Source organism: Girardinichthys multiradiatus, chromosome Y (assembly GCF_021462225.1).
Source record: "Girardinichthys multiradiatus isolate DD_20200921_A chromosome Y, DD_fGirMul_XY1, whole genome shotgun sequence".
Classification (NCBI taxonomy): domain Eukaryota; kingdom Metazoa; phylum Chordata; class Actinopteri; order Cyprinodontiformes; family Goodeidae; genus Girardinichthys; species Girardinichthys multiradiatus.
The window spans coordinates 1,830,495-1,853,078 of record NC_061818.1 but is presented as its reverse complement, the minus strand read 5'-3'; the positions used below and the strand labels follow the sequence as shown (position 1 = coordinate 1,853,078).

The following is a 22,584-nucleotide window of genomic DNA, read 5'->3' as shown; positions in this document are numbered from 1 at the left end:
TCCAAATAATCTTTGGACCGTAGGTATCAGCAGGGATCGGTCAACAATCCTGGAGATTTTTGTGTGTCTACATAAATCCGTGTAGGAGATATGACAGTGTAGAAATATGGATAATTTTGAAATTTTTCAATTTTAAGCAATTTTGGGAAGGACAGATTTGGTACTCCTAAACAAACCTTTTTTATGACAAAACGATAAAAGTTATCAAAAAAATTCTTTCACTGTGAGTGCCAGCAAGGTCTGAAGATAAATCTGCACAAGGCTCATGTCTCTACCTCGAACGGTTTACGAGAGGCGGCGATTCGAAAACATGTGACTTTAAGGATTTTTTGCTCTGATTTTTTCTGAAATCCCTATAGATTTCCTATAGAGGGTGTGTTGACTTTGTGTTGCTTCGGGGCGTGTTGCCGGAAAACTATGTGTCCCACATCAATGAAGGTGACATTTTCTTAATCGTGAAAGAGATTCCTACGTTTTGATGTATAATTTGTATAGGTAGATTGAAAATTGAGCGAGTGAAGAGAGTTTGTTCGTTCTTTTTCAAGTTATTCAAAAACCTAGAGCATACACTCTAGCGACACGAACATTCCGTCATAGGATTACATTCTAAAACTGAAAATCTGAAAAAATGTTTAACAAGTTTGAAACCAAATTGTAGAAAAACTGTAAAAGATATCACAAAGTTGAATTAAACAGTAATAGCAGAAGGTTGTGAAAGCATTTTAAAAGTTGAATGGTGTTTCTAGCTGAAAGTATGCGGAAGTAGTTAAATGGCAAAAACAGTGAAGTTTTAGCAGAATTTTTCCCATTTTCCATTTATTCCTATGGGAGCAAAAAATTCATAAAAAGCTGAATATTTTTAAAAGTATAAAAGATATAAATACCAAAAGATATAGCCGGAAAGAGCAGAATGAGCAGAATATTGTAAAAGTTGAACGGCAGAAATAGCACAAAGTATGCAGAAGTAGTAGCGAATCAAAAAGTGTACGGAAGCAACCAGAATAAGAATAATAACTAGAAAAATTTGCATTTCCTGCGAAAATGCAGTGTGAATGCTGTAAGCTGAATTTTTTAGCTGAAAGCTGGCAGAAACAAGCTGAAATTGACTGCAGAAAATCTGCTGAAATCTGATAAATTAGTAGAAATAGAAACAGCAAAGAAAAACTGTCATCGGATCTGTTTAAGCAGGAAGACTATTAGCTATAAAACAGTTTAACAATTTAAAGTTACCTCAAAACTACTTGTTGAAAGAGTTGTTGAAATGCAAGAACTGACAAAAACTTTAAAAAGCAGGAAAGAGCTACCCATAAATGAGTTGAAAAAGCATAGACTGAAGCAAAAATATAGCATAAGAAGTTGAAGTCGGTGCTAAAATACATAAAAAATAGGATAAATTTCAGAAAAAATTAACTAACAACAAGAAACAACAAGAAACACAAAAACAAACAGGAAATTGCCTAAAAAGGCAATGTGTTCATCAGCTAAGAGAGAAGAGATGAGAAAGAGAAGCTAAATTGCTAACATTAGCATATTGGCTATCACTAGCATGAAGGCTGATATTAATTTACCCCATCTACTATTCAAAAACAATGTATAAGCTAAAATTAGCTAAAATGGCAATGCTAACTACAGCCTATATTCAAAAGTCTATGAAATTGCCCTTTAAAATTATTCACTCTTGTTCAGGTGTTGGAACAGCAGTAGAACCTGTTTAAGAAGCTGGCATCAAATGGTCGCTGTTTTGATGCTCCATTGGGACCTATGAAGATGGTCTTATCATCATAAGTCTAGTGTATATTTGTTCAAGGTTCTTATGGAGATTTTTGCCAAGTACTAGTGGAGTTGGGACCTGATTTTGATTAAGGTTTCTGCCTGGTTCTGATAGAGTTGGGACCTTGATCTGATAGAGGTTTATACCTGATTCTGATGAAAATTTGTAGAAGGTTCTTAAAAAGATTTTTTCCTGTTCGGATGGAGCTTTTTGCCAGGTTCTGATGGAGTTTTGACTTGGTTCTTATAGACGTTTCTTCCTGGTTCTGATAGAGTTTGGATCTGGCTCTGATGGAGATCTATATCTGGTTCTGATGGAAATCTGTACCTGGTTATGATGGATGCTTCTCCTTGGCTCTGATAGAGTTTGGACCTGGTTCTGATACAGGTTTGTACCTGGTTCTGATGGAGTTTTTTTACCTGGTACTGATGGAGCTTTTTGCAAGGTTCTGAAGGAGTTTGGACCTGGTTCTGATAGAAGATTCCTGTTAGAAGGTCTAGCTGTTAGAACAGCAGTACATGCTGTTTAAGTACTCAACACAAAATGGCCGCCAGTAGTTGCCTCCTATGAAGATGGTCAAAGAGTTAGGGGGTTGGGTAAGGTTTAGGCCATAGAAACGAATGAAAATGAATGGAAGTATTTGCAAAGTCCTCAAAAAGATAGTAATCAATGGATATGTGTGTGTGTGTGTGTGTGTGTTTGTGTGTGTGTGTGTGTGTGTGTCCCGCTGGCAAAGAGTTAGTGGTAGGGTCAGGTTTAGGCCATAGAAATCAAGATAATGAAGGAAAGTCCTCACAAAGATAGTAATCCAGGAATGTGTGTGTGTGACTGTGTGTGTGTGTGTGTCCGAGTGTGAGACACGCAGAGAATAGAGGCAGAAACAAAGACAGAATCATATACAGACATAGACAGTAGGAGATACACAGAGCTATACATAGAACAGTGAGGAATGAATCAGCCAATCAGCAAAGAGTGTCAGTGTCACTTGACACCTGCAGCATTTCTAATGCAGCACCTCACTATCGTCTCCCCCTGGCCTGGGCTTTTAACATGGAGGCGCATGCTCCCGAACTACCGGCCATAACTCGGAAACCGTAAGGGCTATCGACATCATTCTTGGACCGATTTTCTCAGAATGGACAGGGGAACGAGATGGAGAATTCCTCCTGGTTTTGATGGAGTTTGGATCTGGTTCTAATGGAGTTTTTCTTTCCTTGTACTGATGGAGCTTTTTGCCAGGTTCTGAAGGAGTTTGGACCTGGTTCTGATAGTGGGTGACTAACTGGTCCTGATACAGAATTCCTCCTGGTTCTGATGGAGTTTGGGTCTGGTTCTGATGGAGGGGTCCTAACTGGTTCTGATAGTTTGTGTCCAGTTCTGCAGGAGATTTGTTCCTGATTCTGCTGGAGTTTGGGTCTGGTTCTGATGAAGGGTTCCTAACTGGTTCTGATGAAGAATTCCTCCTGGTTCTGATTGAGTTTGGGCCTGGTTCTGAGGAATGTTGGACCACGGTACTGATAGAAGGGACCTCCGGATTCTGAAGGAGAATTGGACCTGGCTCTGGTGAAGTTTTCTTCCTGGTTCTGATAGGTTTGACCTGGTTCTAATAGACTTTGACCTGGTTCTGATGGAGTTTCCGTCCAGTTCTGATGGAGATTTTCTCCAGGTTCTGATGGATTTCTGAACTGGTTCTGATAGAGGGTTCTGTCTGGTTCTGACTGAGTTTGGACCTGGTTCTGATAGTGGGTGACTAACTGGTCCTGATACAGAATTCCTCCTGGTTCTGATTGAGTTTTGACCTGGTTCTGATAGTGGGTGACTAACTGGTCGTGATACAGAATTCCTCCTGGTTCTGATAGAGTTTGTGTCCAGTTCTGATGGAGATTTGTTCCTGATTCTGCTGGAGTTTGGGTCTGGTTCTGATTGAGTGTGGGTCTGGTTCTGAGGAATGTTGGACCATGGTTTTGATAGAAGGGACCTCCTGATTCTGAAGGAGGTTTGTACATGGTTCTGTTGAAGATTTGTACCTGGTTCTGATAGAGTTTCCATCTGATTCTGATGGATTTTGGACAAGGTTCTGATGGAATTTGGGTCTGGTTCTGATGGAGATTTGTTCCAGGTTCTGATGCGCCAACAGCCTATGTACAAAAGTCTATGAAATTGCCTTTTAAATTTAATCACTGTTGTCCAGCTGTTAGAACAGCAGTACATGCTGTTTAAGTACTCAACACAAAATGGCCGCCAGTAGTGTCCTCCTATGAAGATGATCAAAGGGTTAGGGGGTCGGGTCAGGTTTAAGCCATAGAAACAAATGAAGATGAATGGAAGTCAATGAAAAGTCCTCACAAAGATAGTAATCCATGAATGTGTGTGTGGGTGTGTGTGAGCGTGTGTGTGTGTCCGAGTGTGAGACACGGAGAGAATAGAGGCAGAAACATAGACAGAATCATAAACAGACATAGACAGTAGGAGATACATAGAGCTATAAATAGAACAGTGAGGAATGAATCAGCCAATCAGCAAAGAGTGTCAGTGTAACTTGACACCTGCAGCATTTCTAATGCAGCACCTCACTATTGTCTCCCCCTGGCCTGGGCTTTTAACATGGAGGCGCATGCTCCCGAACTACCGCCCATAACTCGGAAACCGTAAGGGCTATCGACGTCATTCTTGGACCGTTTTTCTCAGAACGGATAGGGGAACTAAAATATTAACACGTTTTTGCTGAAAATATAATATTAAAGGCACAACACCAGGTGAAAAGAAAGGGAAAAATGGAGAAAAACAGACAAATGCCTGAACATGCTCTCGAACAACATCTAATAACTCGGAAACTATAAGGGCTATCGATTTGATTCATGCACCGTATGAATCAGCAGGCCTTGCTGAACAATCATGGAGCTTCTTAAGTTTCTACAAAAATCTGTCTGAGAGTTGTGACCCTGTGAAAAAGTGGATCATTTTGACAATTTTTAACCCGAGTGAAGGTGAATTTTTCACTCTCAAACAAACCTACTTCACGCAAAAATGATAAATGGTATCCAAATAATCTTTGGACCGTAGGTATCAGCAGGGATCGGTGAACAATCCTGGAGATTTTCGTGTGTCTACATAAATCCGTGTAGGAGATATGACAGTGTAGAAATATGGATAATGTTGAAATTTTTCAATTTTAAGCGATTTTGGGAAGGACAGATTTGGTACTCCTAAACAAACCTTTTTTATGACAAAACGATAAAAGTTATCAAAAAGATTCCTTCACTGTGAGTGCCAGCAAGGTCTGAAGATAAATCTGCACAAGGCTCATGTCTCTACCTCGAACGGTTTACAAGAGGCCGCCATTCGAAAACATGTGAGTTTAAGGATTTTTTGCTCTGATTTTTTCTGAAATCCCTATAGATTTCCTATACAGGATGTGTTGACTTTGTGTTGCTTCGGGGCGTGTTGCCGGAAAACTATGTGTCCCACATCAATGAGGGTGACATTTTCTTAATCGCGAAAGAGATTCCTACGTTTTGATGTATAATTTGTATAGGTAGATTGAAAATTGAGCGAGTGAAGAGAGTTTGTTCGTTCTTTTTCAAGTTATTCAAAAACCTAGAGCATACACTCTAGCGACACGAACATTCCGTCATAGGATTACATTCTAAAACTGAAAATCTGAAAAAATGTTTAACAAGTTTGAAACCAAATTGTAGAAAAACTGTAAAAGATATCACAACGTTGAATTAAACAGTAATAGCAGAAGGTTGTGAAAGCATTTTAAAAGTTGAATGGTGTTTCTAGCTGAAAGTATGCGGAAGTAGTTAAATGGCAAAAACAGTGAAGTTTTAGCAGAATTTTTCCCATTTTCCATTTATTCCTATGGGAGCAAAAAATTCATAAAAAGCTGAATATTTTTAAAAGTATAAAAGATATAAATACCAAAAGATATAGCCGGAAAGAGCAGAATGAGCAGAATATTGTAAAAGTTGAACGGCAGAAATAGCACAAAGTATGCAGAAGTAGTAGCGAATCAAAAAGTGTACGGAAGCAACCAGAATAAGAATAATAACTAGAAAAATTTGCATTTCCTGCGAAAATGCAGTGTGAATGCTGTAAGCTGAATTTTTTAGCTGAAAGCTGGCAGAAACAAGCTGAAATTGACTGCAGAAAATCTGCTGAAATCTGATAAATTAGTAGAAATAGAAACAGCAAAGAAAAACTGTCATCTGATCTGTTTAAGCAGGAAGACTATTAGCTATAAAACAGTTTAACAATTTAAAGTTACCTCAAAACTACTTGTTGAAAGAGTTGTTGAAATGCAAGAACTGACAAAAACTTTAAAAAGCAGGAAAGAGCTACCCATAAATGAGTTGAAAAAGCATAGACTGAAGCAAAAATATAGCATAAGAAGTTGAAGTCGGTGCTAAAATACATAAAAAATAGGATAAATTTCAGAAAAAATTAACTAACAACAAGAAACAACAAGAAACACAAAAACAAACAGGAAATTGCCTAAAAAGGCAATGTGTTCATCAGCTAAGAGAGAAGAGATGAGAAAGAGAAGCTAAATTGCTAACATTAGCATATTGGCTATCACTAGCATGAAGGCTGATATTAATTTACCCCATCTACTATTCAAAAACAATGTATAAGCTAAAATTAGCTAAAATGGCAATGCTAACTACAGCCTATATTCAAAAGTCTATGAAATTGCCCTTTAAAATTATTCACTCTTGTTCAGGTGTTGGAACAGCAGTAGAACCTGTTTAAGAAGCTGGCATCAAATGGTCGCTGTTTTGATGCTCCATTGGGACCTATGAAGATGGTCTTATCATCATAAGTCTAGTGTATATTTGTTCAAGGTTCTTATGGAGATTTTTGCCAAGTACTAGTGGAGTTGGGACCTGATTTTGATTAAGGTTTCTGCCTGGTTCTGATAGAGTTGGGACCTTGATCTGATAGAGGTTTATACCTGATTCTGATGAAAATTTGTAGAAGGTTCTTAAAAAGATTTTTTCCTGTTCGGATGGAGCTTTTTGCCAGGTTCTGATGGAGTTTTGACTTGGTTCTTATAGACGTTTCTTCCTGGTTCTGATAGAGTTTGGATCTGGCTCTGATGGAGATCTATATCTGGTTCTGATGGAAATCTGTACCTGGTTATGATGGATGCTTCTCCTTGGCTCTGATAGAGTTTGGACCTGGTTCTGATACAGGTTTGTACCTGGTTCTGATGGAGTTTTTTTACCTGGTACTGATGGAGGTTTTTGCAAGGTTCTGAAGGAGTTTGGACCTGGTTCTGATAGAAGATTCCTGTTAGAAGGTCTAGCTGTTAGAACAGCAGTACATGCTGTTTAAGTACTCAACACAAAATGGCCGCCAGTAGTTGCCTCCTATGAAGATGGTCAAAGAGTTAGGGGGTTGGGTAAGGTTTAGGCCATAGAAACGAATGAAAATGAATGGAAGTATTTGCAAAGTCCTCAAAAAGATAGTAATCAATGGATATGTGTGTGTGTGTGTGTGTGTGTTTGTGTGTGTGTGTGTGTGTGTGTCCCGCTGGCAAAGAGTTAGTGGTAGGGTCAGGTTTAGGCCATAGAAATCAAGATAATGAAGGAAAGTCCTCACAAAGATAGTAATCCAGGAATGTGTGTGTGTGACTGTGTGTGTGTGTGTGTCCGAGTGTGAGACACGCAGAGAATAGAGGCAGAAACAAAGACAGAATCATATACAGACATAGACAGTAGGAGATACACAGAGCTATACATAGAACAGTGAGGAATGAATCAGCCAATCAGCAAAGAGTGTCAGTGTCACTTGACACCTGCAGCATTTCTAATGCAGCACCTCACTATCGTCTCCCCCTGGCCTGGGCTTTTAACATGGAGGCGCATGCTCCCGAACTACCGGCCATAACTCGGAAACCGTAAGGGCTATCGACATCATTCTTGGACCGATTTTCTCAGAATGGACAGGGGAACGAGATGGAGAATTCCTCCTGGTTTTGATGGAGTTTGGATCTGGTTCTAATGGAGTTTTTCTTTCCTTGTACTGATGGAGCTTTTTGCCAGGTTCTGAAGGAGTTTGGACTTGGTTCTGATAGTGGGTGACTAACTGGTCCTGATACAGAATTCCTCCTGGTTCTGATGGAGTTTGGGTCTGGTTCTGATGGAGGGGTCCTAACTGGTTCTGATAGAGTTTGTGTCCAGTTCTGATGGAGATTTGTTCCTGATTCTGCTGGAGTTTGGGTCTGGTTCTGATGGAGGGTTCCTAACTGGTTCTGATGAAGAATTCCTCCTGGTTCTGATTGAGTTTGGGCCTGGTTCTGAGGAATGTTGAACCACGGTTCTGATAGAAGGGACCTCCGGATTCTGAAGGAGAATTGGACCTGGCTCTGGTGAAGTTTTCTTCCTGGTTCTGATAGGTTTGACCTGGTTCTAATAGACTTTGACCTGGTTCTGATGGAGTTTCCGTCCAGTTCTGATGGAGATTTTCTCCAGGTTCTGATGGATTTCTGAACTGGTTCTGATAGAGGGTTCTGTCTGGTTCTGACTGAGTTTGGACCTGGTTCTGATAGTGGGTGACTAACTGGTCCTGATACAGAATTCCTCCTGGTTCTGATTGAGTTTGGACCTGGTTCTGATAGTGGGTGACTAACTGGTCGTGATACAGAATTCCTCCTGGTTCTGATAGAGTTTGTGTCCAGTTCTGATGGAGATTTGTTCCTGATTCTGCTGGAGTTTGGGTCTGGTTCTGATTGAGTATGGGTCTGGTTCTGAGGAATGTTGGACCATGGTTTTGATAGAAGGGACCTCCTGATTCTGAAGGAGGTTTGTACATGGTTCTGTTGAAGATTTGTACCTGGTTCTGATAGAGTTTCCATCTGATTCTGATGGATTTTGGACAAGGTTCTGATGGAATTTGGGTCTGGTTCTGATGGAGATTTGTTCCAGGTTCTGATGCGCCAACAGCCTATGTACAAAAGTCTATGAAATTGCCTTTTAAATTTAATCACTGTTGTCCAGCTGTTAGAACAGCAGTACATGCTGTTTAAGTACTCAACACAAAATGGCCGCCAGTAGTGTCCTCCTATGAAGATGATCAAAGGGTTAGGGGGTCGGGTCAGGTTTAAGCCATAGAAACAAATGAAGATGAATGGAAGTCAATGAAAAGTCCTCACAAAGATAGTAATCCATGAATGTGTGTGTGGGTGTGTGTGAGCGTGTGTGTGTGTCCGAGTGTGAGACACGGAGAGAATAGAGGCAGAAACATAGACAGAATCATAAACAGACATAGACAGTAGGAGATACATAGAGCTATAAATAGAACAGTGAGGAATGAATCAGCCAATCAGCAAAGAGTGTCAGTGTAACTTGACACCTGCAGCATTTCTAATGCAGCACCTCACTATTGTCTCCCCCTGGCCTGGGCTTTTAACATGGAGGCGCATGCTCCCGAACTACCGCCCATAACTCGGAAACCGTAAGGGCTATCGACGTCATTCTTGGACCGTTTTTCTCAGAACGGATAGGGGAACTAAAATATTAACACGTTTTTGCTGAAAATATAATATTAAAGGCACAACACCAGGTGAAAAGAAAGGGAAAAATGGAGAAAAACAGACAAATGCCTGAACATGCTCTCGAACAACATCTAATAACTCGGAAACTATAAGGGCTATCGATTTGATTCATGCACCGTATGAATCAGCAGGCCTTGCTGAACAATCATGGAGCTTCTTAAGTTTCTACAAAAATCTGTCTGAGAGTTGCGACCCTGTGAAAAAGTGGATCATTTTGACAATTTTTAACCCGAGTGAAGGTGAATTTTTCACTCTCAAACAAACCTACTTCACGCAAAAACGATAAATGGTATCCAAATAATCTTTGGACCGTAGGTATCAGCAGGGATCGGTGAACAATCCTGGAGATTTTCGTGTGTCTACATAAATCCGTGTAGGAGATATGACAGTGTAGAAATATGGATAATGTTGAAATTTTTCAATTTTAAGCGATTTTGGGAAGGACAGATTTGGTACTCCTAAACAAACCTTTTTTATGACAAAACGATAAAAGTTATCAAAAAGATTCCTTCACTGTGAGTGCCAGCAAGGTCTGAAGATAAATCTGCACAAGGCTCATGTCTCTACCTCGAACGGTTTACAAGAGGCCGCCATTCGAAAACATGTGAGTTTAAGGATTTTTTGCTCTGATTTTTTCTGAAATCCCTATAGATTTCCTATACAGGATGTGTTGACTTTGTGTTGCTTCGGGGCGTGTTGCCGGAAAACTATGTGTCCCACATCAATGAGGGTGACATTTTCTTAATCGCGAAAGAGATTCCTACGTTTTGATGTATAATTTGTATAGGTAGATTGAAAATTGAGCGAGTGAAGAGAGTTTGTTCGTTCTTTTTCAAGTTATTCAAAAACCTAGAGCATACACTCTAGCGACACGAACATTCCGTCATAGGATTACATTCTAAAACTGAAAATCTGAAAAAATGTTTAACAAGTTTGAAACCAAATTGTAGAAAAACTGTAAAAGATATCACAACGTTGAATTAAACAGTAATAGCAGAAGGTTGTGAAAGCATTTTAAAAGTTGAATGGTGTTTCTAGCTGAAAGTATGCGGAAGTAGTTAAATTAAACCGTAGGGGCGATCGATGTCATTCTTGGACCGTTTTTATCAGAACGGACAGGGGAACATTAATATTCATCCTTTATTAGTGAAAATATAATAATAAAGACACAACACTGGGTGAAAAGTAAGGGAAAATGGAGAAAAAGGCAAAAATGCCTGAACATGCTCCCGAACAAAGTCTAATATCTGGGAATCCGTACATGGTATTTGAAAATTTTTTAAACTGTGGGCGACAGCTGTCCCTCGTCTCCAATCATGGATATTTTCATAGCTCTATGTCATTCACAGTATAAAATATGATTATGGAAATAAATGGTGTCACTCGTGGATTACAGGTCAAGCTCTCATTGAAAATACATGGGAGAAGGCCTACAGAAATCTACTGACTCTTGGCGATCGAGGGATGTTTGACAGAAATCTATGAGACTTAGAACAATTTTGAAATTATTGTGTGAAAGCAGAGGCCCGGCCCTACAATCTGACCGAAAATTGTGGCTGTAGAGCGAAATTTGTGGCCGTGAGGGCCAGTTGAAACTCATTTTTCCTGAAAAAAATCCCCTCTTTTTACACTCTAGTAACTGCCATCTCCACTGTTAAGAGTGTGATTTTCTCTCAAACTTTGTGTCACTTGGAGTCTAATTTTAGAGAAACCGTAGCAGTTATCAAGAAACCGTTTTCACTTCTGAAGAGCCGGCGGATTTTCCTAAAAACTGAAAGTCAAACTGTGTTTCTAGGTGAAAGTATGGCGATACAGCAGAGCCTCAAAAACAGTGAATTTTGAGGATTTCTTCCGCCCCTGACTCCATTCATTCCTATGGGATTTTGGGGCTCGGTTTTTCGTTAATTACGTCGCCATAGTAACTCGAAACGCCAATAAAAGTAATAGCACACCTCACGGGACCGAGCCGGTCGTTTTGATGTATATATTGTGGGGGTGCACGCAGCGGTTCGGGACGCATTAACGGAGGCGGAAGAAAAATAAAGAATAAACTAGAAAATTTCGGAAGAAATTTAGACGGGGCCTGCCTCTTGGTGCGTGCTTCTGGGACCGGAGCTAGCAATTTTTATTGAAATTCATTGTCTATGCTATTATCAACTATTATCAGCTTAAAATATTACTACTAACTCTGGAGGACTCTGTCTTTTATTTTGAAATTTTCAGTAAGCCTTATTTTAAATGGGCAACACTGGGTGAGCTCCAATATTAGTGTGATTCATAGTTCTGAAATGATCTATTGTTGAAAATGCAAAGGCTTTTATTTTGTAGAGCATGTTTTGTCTTATTTTGAAAGTCCAGCATGGTTGTACTTTCCGGTCTGGGTTAGTTTCATTAGTTATATAGATCCTGCTTGCTATTTTAAAATCATTGTCTATGCTATTGTTAGTTAAAAAAATTAGTAGTAACTCTGGAAGACTGAGGCTTTTATTTTGAAATTTTCAGTAAGCCTTATTTTAAGAGGCCAACACTGGGTGAGCTCCAACATTAGTGTGAAGCCCATTCCTGAAATGATCTATTGTTTAAAATGCAACGGCTTTTATTTTGTAGAGCATGTTTTGTCTTATTTTGAAAGTCCAGCATGGTTGTCACTTCAGGTCTGGGTTAGTTCCATTAGTTATATAGATCCTGCTTGCTATTAAAGAAATCATTATGAATGCTATTATAAGCTTAAAAAATCATTATTAAGTATGGAAGGTGTGGGCTTTTATTTTGAAAGTTTCAGTAGGCTTTATTTTAAAAGGCCAACATGGTCCTATTTCCAATACTGGGGGAGCTCCAACAGTAGTGTGAAGCCCACTCCTGCAATCATCTATTGTTTAAAGGCTTTTATTTTATAGAGCAGATTTTGTCTTATTTTGAAAATCAAGCATGGTTGTCCTTTCAGGTCTGGGTTATTTCTATTAGTTATATAGAACATGCTTGCTATTCTAAAACCATTGTGTATGTTATTATAAGCTTTAAATAATCATTAGTAAGCATGGAGGGTTGATGAAAGAAATTGACCTTTAGGGTCAATCACTGTTGTCTGGGTGTTGGAACAGCAGTACATGCTGTTTAAGTTCCCCACACAACATGGCCGCCATGTAGTTGCCTCCTATGAAGATGGTGAAAGGGTTAGGTGTCAGGTCAGGTTTAAGCCATAGAAATGAATGAATATCAATGAAAGTCAATGCAAAGTCCTCAGAAAGATAGTAATCCATGCATGTGTGTGTGTGTGGGTGTGTGTGTGTGTGTGTGTGTGTGTGTGTCTGTGTGTGGGTGTGTGTCTGTGTGTGGGTGTGTGTCTGTGTGTGGGTGTGTGTGGGTGTGTGTCTGTGTGTGGGTGTGTGTCTGTGTGTGTGGGTGTGTGTGGGTGTGTGTCTGTGTGTGGGTGTGTGTCTGTGTGTGTGGGTGTGTGTGTCCCAGTGTGAGACACAGAGCGGCAGAAAGAAAGACAGAATCCCATCCAGACATATACAGTAGGAGATACACAGAGCTATAAATAGAACAGTGAGGAATGAATCAGCCAATCAGCAAAGAGCGTCAGTGTAACTTGACACCTGCTGTTTCTCACTCACGCAGCACCTCTCTCTCTGTCTCCCCTGGTCTAGGCTTTATAACATGGAGGCGCATGCTCCCGAACAACTGGCTATAACTCTGAAACCGTAGGGGCGATCGATGTCATTCTTGGAGCGTTTTTATCAGAACGGACAGGGGAACATTAATATTCATCCTTTATTAGTGAAAATATAATAATAAAGACACAACACTGGGTGAAAAGAGAGGGAAAATGGAGAAAAAGGCCAAAATGCCTGAACATGCTCCCGAACAAAGTCTAATATCTCGGAATCCGTACATGGTATTTGAAAATTTTTTAAACTGTGGGCGACAGCTGTCCCTCGTCCCCAATCATGGATATTTTCATAGCTCTATGTCATTCACAGTATAAAATATGATTTTTGAAAGAAATGGTGTCACTCATGGATTACAGGTCAAGCTCTCATTGAAAATACATGGGAGAAGGCCTACAGAAATCTACTGACTCTTGGCGATCGAGGGGTGTTTGACAGAAATCTATGAGACTTAGAACAATTTTGAAAGTATTGTGTGAAAGCAGAGGCCCGGCCCTACAATCTGACCGAAAATTGTGGCTGTAGAGTGAAATTTGTGGCCGTGAGTGCCAGTTGAATCTCATTTTTCCTGAAAAAAATCCCCTCTTTCTACACTCTAGTAACTGCCATCTCCACTGTTAAGAGTGTGATTTTCTGGCAAACTTTGTGTCGCTTGGAGTCTAATTTTAGAGAAACCGTAGCAGTTATCAACAAACCGTTTTCACTTCTGAAGAGCCGGCGGATTTTCCTACAAACTGAAAGTCAAACTGTGTTTCTAGGTGAAAGTATGGCGATACAGTAGAGCCTCAAAAACAGTGAATTTTGAGGATTTCTTCACCCCTGACTCCATTCATTCCTATGGGGATTTTGGGGGGGTGGTTTTTCGTTAATTACGTCGCCATAGTAACTCGAAACGCCAATAAAAGTAATAGCACACCTCCCGGGACCGAGCCGGACGTTTTGATGTATATATTGTGGGGGTGCGCGCTGCGGTTCGGGCCGCATTAACGGAGATAGGTTTTGACCAGGTGAATAGTAATAGGTGCCTGCCATGCATTGCATGGAGGCAGTGCATTGCTTCGCAATGCAATGCACTGCTCTCCTATGCAATGCTTGGGCAGGCCCCAACTAGAAAATTTCGGAAGAAATTTAGACGGGGCCTGCCTCTTGGTGCGTTTTGCTCCGACCAGAGCTTGCTATTTTTTTTTATTTCATTGTCTATGCTATATTCTATGCTATTATCAGCTTAAAATATTACTAGTAACTCTGGAGGACTCAGGCTTTTATTTTGAAATTTTCAATAAGCCTTATTTTAAATGGGCAACACTAGGTGAGCTCCAACATTAGTGTAAAGCCCAGTCCTGAAATGATCTATTGTTTAAAATGCAAAGGCTTTTATTTTGTAGAGCATGTTTTGTCTTATTTTGAAAGTCCAGCATGGCTGTACTTTCAGGTCTGGGTTAGTTGCATTGGTTAAATAGAACCCGCTTGCTATTTAAAAATCATTTTCTATGCTCTTGTGAGCTCACAAAATCCATAGTAACTATGGGGGGTTGAGGCTTTTATTTTGAAAGTTTCAGTAACCCATATTTCAAGCATAGTCCCATTTCCAACACTGGGTGAACTCCAACAGTCGTGTAATGCCCAGTTCTGCAATGATCTATTGTTTAAAGTGTAAAGGCTTTTATTTTGTAGAGCATGTTTTGTCTTATTCTGAAAACCTAGTATGGGTGTCCTTTCAGGTCTGGGTTAGTTGCATTGGTTAAATAGAACCCGCTTGCTATTTCAAAATCCTTTTCTATGCTCTTGTGAGCTCCCAAAATCCATAGTAACTATGGGGGGTTGAGGCTTTTATTTTGAAAGTTTCAGTAGGCTTTATTTTAAAAGGCCAACATGGTCCTATTTCCAATACTGGGGGAGCTCCAACAGTAGTGTGAAGCCCACTCCTGCAATCATCTATTGTTTAAAGGGTTTTATTTTATAGAGCAGATTTTGTCTTATTTTGAAAATCAAGCATGGTTGTCCTTTCAGGTCTGGGTTATTTCTATTAGTTATATAGAACATGCTTGCTATTCTAAAACCATTGTGTATGTTATTATAAGCTTTAAATAATCATTAGTAAGCATGGAGGGTTGATGAAAGAAATTGACCTTTAGGGTCAATCACTGTTGTCTGGGTGTTGGAACAGCAGTACATGCTGTTTAAGTTCCCCACACAACATGGCCGCCATGTAGTTGCCCCCTATGAAGCTGGTCAAAGGGTTAGGTGTCATGTCAGGTTTAAGCCATAGAAATGAATGAATATCAATGAAAGTCAATGCAAAGTCCTCAGAAAGATAGTAATCCATGCATGTGTGTGTGTGTGTCTGTGTGTGTGGGTGTGTGTGTGTGTGTGTGTGTGTGTGTGGGTGTGTGTGTGTGTCCCAGTGTGAGACACAGAGAGGCAGAAAGAAAGACAGAATCACATCCAGACATATACAGTAGGAGATACACAGAGCTATAAATAGAACAGTGAGGAATGAATCAGCCAATCAGCAAAGAGCGTCAGTGTAACTTGACACCTGCTGTTTCTCACTCACGCAGCACCTCTCTCTCTGTCTCCCCTGGTCTAGGCTTTATAACATGGAGGCGCATGCTCCCGAACAACTGGCCATAACTCGGAAACCGTAGGGGCGATCGATGTCATTCTTGGACCGTTTTTATCAGAACGGACAGGGGAACATTAATATTCATCCTTTATTAGTGAAAATATAATAATAAAGACAGAACACTGGGTGAAAAGAGAGGGAAAATGGAGAAAAAGGCAAAAATGCCTGAACATGCTCCCGAACAAAGTCTAATATCTCGGAATCCGTACAAGGTATTTGAAATTTTTTTAAACTGTGGGCGACAGCTATCCCTCGTTCCCAATCATGGAGATTTTCATAGCTCTATGTCATTCACAGTATAAAATATGATTATGGAAATAAATGGTGTCACTCATGGATTACAGGTCAAGCTCTCATTGAAAATACATGGGAAAAGGCCTACAGAATTCCTGTGAGTCTTGGTGATCGAGGTTGTTTTGACAGAAATCTATGAGACTTCGAACTATTTTGAAATTATTGTGTGAAAGCAGAGGCCCGGCCCTACAATCTGACCGAAAATTGTGGCTGTAGAGCAAAATTTGTGGCCGTGAGTGCCAGTTGAAACTCATTTTTCCTGAAAAAAATCCCCTCTTTTTACACTCTAGTAACTGCCATCTCCACTGTTAAGAGTGTGATTTTCTCTCAAACTTTGTGTCGCTTGGAGTCTAATTTTAGAGAAACCGTAGTAGTTATCAACAAACCGTTTTCACTTCTGAAGAGCCGGCGGATTTTCCTACAAACTGAAAGTCAAACTGTGTTTCTAGGTGAAAGTATGGCGATACAGCAGAGCCTCAAAAACAGTGAATTTTGAGGATTCGTTCCGCCCCTGACTCCATTCATTCCTATGGGGATTTTGGGGGGGTGGTTTTTCGTTAATTACGTCGCCACGGTAACTCGAAACGCCAATAAAAGTAATAGCACACCTCCCGGGACCGAGCCGGACGTTTTGATGTATATATTGTGGGGGTGCGCGCTGCGGTTCGGGCCGCATTAACGGAGATAGGTTTTGACCAGGTTAATAGTAATAGGTGCCTGCCATGCATTGCATGGAGGCAGTGCATTGCATTGCTATTGCATTGCTTCGCAATGCAATGCACTGCTCTCCTATGCAATGCTATGGCAGGCCCCAATAAATAAATAAATAAAGAGTCCTGTTTAGAGGTGCATAGTAATAGGTGCCTGCCATGCATTGCATGGAGGCAGTGCATTGCATTGCTTCGCAATGCACTGCTCTCCTATGCATTGCTATGGCAGGCCCCAATATAGAGAAACAGGAACACTATAAGTGTGAATGCCTACTGCATTCACACTAATAAAACAAGAACATTTTGGAGAAAACAAGCTCATAAACCATCAGAAATATGTAAAGGGGTAAATTAAAAACGTTCAGTTATTTATAGCGGAGACAGTGGGGCTAACCTTCAGGTTAAATTTTTACAGCTTCACGCTGTCACGGTTGCTAGTAGACAGAAGTTACGCTCAGGTAACGCTAAGGTATTCTGGCTCAAAAATTCACAGCCGATCACTTCCAGTCTTCGCGGTTTTTGCGGCCACTTGTCCTTCGTAGACCAGTCCTTCGAAGGATGCAGCCCTTCAATTTGAACAACGCACTCAGACACTCCACCAATAGATGGCATTTAAGGTTTGTGCAAAACAAAAAAAGAATGGAAATGTTTAAAATGTTCAGTATTTTATCAAAAACACTTCCACATCTCTTGAGGAGAATGGAGTTTAAACAAAAATTCAACATGGAAGACTTACCACTCCTCACTGGCTGCTCCAATCAACGGCTGGTCCGCACTCCTTCTCGGCCAATCATCTCCCAGGTCTTCACTTTTAAAGACCCACTGTATGGAAGACACCACTCTTCTGCTGAGCTTCGACTTTCCTCCACCCCTTCTCCACCATAGGCTCCCAACTCCTTCCATACCAAGGCCTACGCCACCACCAGGATCGGATCCCCGGGTGGAAGACATACCTCATCATAATCATAAGATGTTTATTCAAACTCATTTCATCCTCAGCGTTCACGTCTTCCTCAGGGGTCTGAAAGAAATAATTAATGAAAAAAATTAATGAAAGAAATAATCTTTCATTAATAAACTCTTTAACCGTCTTCTTGTTGTTTCTCCATTATGTGAGTCTTTCCAGGTTGAATTTCATATTCAGTTGCTTTCAGGTTTCTGGAGTTAATGTGTTTTGAACACAATGCAGTGCAGATTAGTTTCTAAGATTTCTGCAACGCATGAGATAAGTATAGGCTAACCTGAGCATAATTACTCAGCATTTTCTGGTGACTGATGCACATTTACAGGGGTTGGACAATGAAACTGAAACACCTGTCATTTTAGTGTGGGAGGTTTCATGGCTAAATTGGACCAGCCTGGTAGCCAGTCTTCATTGATTGCACCAGTAAGAGCAGAGTGTGAAGGTTCAATTAGCAGGATAAGAGCACAGTTTTGCTCCAAATATTGAAATGCACACATTATGGGTGACATACCAGAGTTCAAAAGAGGACAAATTGTTGGTGCACGTCTTGCTGCCGCATCTGTGACCAAGACAGCAAGTCTTTGTGATGTATCAAGAGCCACGGTATCCAGGGTAATGTCAGCATACCACCAAGAAGGACGAACCACATCCAACAGGATTAACTGTGGACGCAAGAGGAAGCTGTCTGAAAGGGATGTTCGGGTACTAACCCGAATTATATCCAAAAAACATAAAACCACGGCTGCCCAAATCACGGCAGAATTAAATGTGCACCTCAACTCTCCTATTTCCACCAGAAGTGTCCGTCGGGAGCTCCACAGGGTCAATATACATGGCCGGGCTGCTATAGCCAAACCTTTGGTCACTCATGCCAATGCCAAACATCAGTTTCAATGGTGCAAGGAGCGCAAAACCTGGGCTGTGGACAATGTGAAACATGTATTGTTCTCTGATGAGTCCACCTTTACTGTTTTCCCCACATCCGGGAGAGTTACGGTGTGGAGAAGCCCCAAAGAAGCGTACCACCCAGACTGTTGCATGCCCAGAGTGAAGCATGGGGGTGGATCAGTAATGGTTTGGGCTGCCATATCATGGCATTCCCTTCCCCCAATACTTGTGCTAGATGGGAGCGTCAGTGCCAAGGACTACCGAACCATTCTTGAGGACCATGTGCATCCAATGGTTCAAACATTATATCCTGAAGGCGGTGCTGTGTATCAGGATGACAATGCACCAATACACACAGCAAGACTGGTGAAATATTGGTTTGATGAACATGAAAGTGAAGTTGAACATCTCCCATGGCCTGCACAGTCACCAGATCTAAATATTATTGAGCTACTTTGGGGTGTTTTGGAGGAGCGAGTCAGGAAACGTTTTCCTCCACCAGTATCACGTAGTGACCTGGCCACTATCCTGCAAGAAGAATGGCTTAAAATCCCTCTGACCACTGTGCAGGACTTGTATATGTCATTCCCAAGATGAATTGATGCTGTATTGGCCGCAAAAGGAGGCCCTATACCTACACCTTAATAAACAACATGGTTATTTCATTTGAAAGGCTACATAAATGATTATTTACATATTTATATTAAATAAAAATACTGTTTACTTCCCCCCCACAGCCCCCAAGCTACATTCCTCTGGAGCTGGGTCTGCCTTAAACCCATGAGGGAGGATAGCTTGGAGACCTAACAGACCAGCACCCTACTCCACTCAACCAGTAACTCATTAGAGTAATGAATTACTTGTGATAAAATGCTGTAATTCTAACTTTTAATTTCTGCAATATTAAGGTAGACATAATTCATGTTCTGGTTCTGACCAGCATTGTCACTCTGAAATGCAGTCTGTCTACAATTAGTTTTCTCACAGAAGCACGTTGTTTGGCCCCAAATGGTCACTTCAAGCTAATTCTATACATGTGGTGAATGGGATAATTTAAAATACTGATGTGCAATCATATGGTAGCTGCAATTATGCTATTCTTCATTTGGTTCAGACAGTGATAAAAATATCTTAGTGATGCAGCAAATTATCATGACTAAAACAATGCAGGGTGAACATTTTGACATACTGGTTATTAATTGATTTAATAATGGGATTCTTGGAGGTCAACTGAGGTTCTGTACTAGCATACGGCATGTAAAAAGTAAAACACCATGAAGACATCAGTGGTCGAGCTGCTGACTGCTTTATGTAATGGAAGTGGATTGAACTCTATTGGGTCCTCATATTTAGCCTAGTTTTGTTCCTTTGCTTCTTTTCATTATCCTGCAAGATTTCAGTTAATCAGTTTTTAGTGGGTGAGGAGAAGCTCTTTGTTTTCATTACCCTTATCCACTGTTACAGTGTAGCTGGGGCCATGAAAACATGGGTTCTAACTCCTTGTTTTGCTTTGTTGCTACAATAAATGGCTACACATTGATTTAGAAAAGTGTTTTGTGTCAGTTAACCAATCCAGTCTCTTAATAAACCACACTGGAGGTTCCAAATACCAACATGTTTTGGTTCTGTGTTCTTTCTGGACATGATTGAATTACACCATATATGGTACCTACTCCACTGCAGTTTCTGTTTGGCTGCAAGAGACTTAATTTAAATTGTTTAATTACTTATCTGTTTTGAAAATGAAAAGGCCTCATTGTGGTTCATGTAAGCATTATCAAGTTTCGAGATCTTTTGAAAAAGTCCCACTCCTTTTTTAAAATAAATGGTAAATGGGCTGAATGTCTATAGCAGTTTCTAGTCATACCGACCACTCAAAGCGCTCTACACTAGAGCCACATTCACCTAATCACACTCACAACCATAAACCAATATGCAGATCGGTAGGCAACTAGGTATAAGTGCCTTGCCCAGGAGCACGTCGACAAGTGAAAGGAGGAAGCTATATTCGAGCTAAGAATTTTTAGATTCCAAGACAACTACTCTACCCACTGAGTCACAGTGGCCCTAAAAAAAACTGGAATTAGCTTAGAGAGCATAATGTCATGAATACAGAAACAACATCCAGCAGTTAAGTTTCAGATACAGCTATAACTCTAATTGCAGAGCAGGAGGGGTGAGAATACTTTAGCATTGCACTGTACATTCATTGGTAAAAAAATTCTGAGTTGACTTGTTTTTGCAAAGACATTTCTGCTTTGAACATCTTGTTTTTAGTGGCAGTGACACTTTGGGCAAACATACTGAAAATGTAGAAAAGTCTATGTTCACTTTATATGCAACTATTTACTGTTTGAACATTAAAGGGTATGTTTCTTAAAATATCATAAAGTAAACAAACAACTAGATCCCAACAGGTGTTCTGATCTGTGTTTGTCCTGCAGCGTCAGATGCCATATCAGATGTCAATTCTCAAGTATGAGCTACAGAGATCTGAAGGACTGCCCCATCACCAAAGAGGCCCACTGAGCCCAAACCAGTGACGTTCTTCAGCAGTCAACAGGATGCGGGATCACTTCAGCAAACAATACAGCTTCAGCCAGTCCAGACCCCCCATTACACAGTGACAAAAGGCATCTCTGAGCAGACCCCTGCTTGCACACTGCAGCCGAAGTTTTTCCCGGCATCTCAGCAGCAAACAATATTGTTCCTTATGCAGCAAGTGATGTTGATGGCACTGCATGACCGAGTACACAACACACGTGCTGCTGTAAACCTTGTTAATACTGATGTCTTTTGTAAAGCTACATGCTCACAGGCAGATTGACTCTATGTACTGCATGTGAAGGAGAGCTTTGTATTTGCTTAGATGGGACAATCCAGAGCTAAACCGTCCTCTGTCTCATCATCATCATCTCCCTGCCATATGCTTTATCTTTCTCCCTGGTTTGTTTGCTATGCCACAAACATTACTGATGAGAAACGTTTAGAAATATTATGTTACCTCTTCTGCCCTTTCTCATTAGTCAAGGTAGTAGGTAAGGGCGTCAGAGATCGTGGACCTGAGTGAGGAGTGTCATCTGCAGCTTCACATCACTGCAGTGGTTCATGTTCATGTTGATGGAGAGGCTTTACTGCCAACGTAGCGCCAGATGTGTTACATATCGTCAGTGTGAACAGAAACCAGTTATAGGCGACATGTGAAACATTGTTTTATTTCTGCCAACAGCTGCAAACCCATTTATGGAGTGTTATTGAACTGAACTGCATCTTTAGTGTGGCCTCATAATCTTTATTATGTTTCATATTAAAGGGATAATTGATGAATGGACCTGGTGTCTGTAGTCTGTTTCCACAACAACATGAAACAAAGAGTCTATCAGGAAGTATCCGCGTTTACCCACAAATGCTTCAACTTCTGTTGATCACAATTGTTTTAGGTTTGTTTTCTTGTAGAGAATCTTTTCTCCATTGGGGTAATGGATGCTAATTTAGAGTCATGTAATAAATTATGAAGCCTATTAAACAATCAGTTCTTTATTGAGAAATGTTCACATACTGATTACATTTACCACATTCACCCAATTGCACTCACAAACGCGCACATACTCACACACCGATACGCAGATTAGTAGGTAACTTGAGGTTAAGTGCCTTGCCCAGGGGTACATCAACATGTGGCAGGAGAAAGCTGGAATCAAACTCACAACTTTCAGATTGCAAGACAAGTACTCTTCCCACAGAGCCACAGTCACCTTCTGTGGTACTATGACCTTAAACACGATTCATACTTACAACAAGGCTGAAGTAAACCATTTCTGCAAAGGAGAGTGGGTTAAAATTCTTCAGTAGTGATGTTAAAGACTCATTCCCAACTTTTGTCTCTTATTGAATGAAAACATTTGACAAACTTTTTTTTTTATTTACTCATGTTTTCTTTATACAAAATATAAAAATTTGATATAAAAAAATTATTTAAGTGAGACAAAAAGCAAAAACAGAAATAATCTGCGGGGTGCAATACTTTATCACAAAACTGCATGCTGTTACTCACATATTCTGTTATTTTGTTTCTCACTGGTCATTGCAGTGGTTGTCT

The 22,584-nt window shown here is 40.4% G+C and overlaps 1 protein-coding gene across 2 annotated transcripts in view; it reads left to right on the top strand.

The window, feature by feature from the left end:
* si:dkeyp-72e1.9 (syntaxin-binding protein 4) overlaps positions 1–21,816 on the top strand; it is a 178,464-nt gene extending 156,648 nt beyond the window's left edge. For both annotated transcript variants that reach the window (XM_047358074.1, XM_047358073.1), the window contains exon 21: positions 20,930–21,816. In XM_047358074.1, the coding sequence (XP_047214030.1) occupies positions 20,930–20,967 (38 nt within the window). In that variant the 3' untranslated portion in view covers positions 20,968–21,816. The remainder of the gene's footprint in view (positions 1–20,929) is intronic.
* The last annotated feature ends 768 nt before the right edge of the window (positions 21,817–22,584 follow it).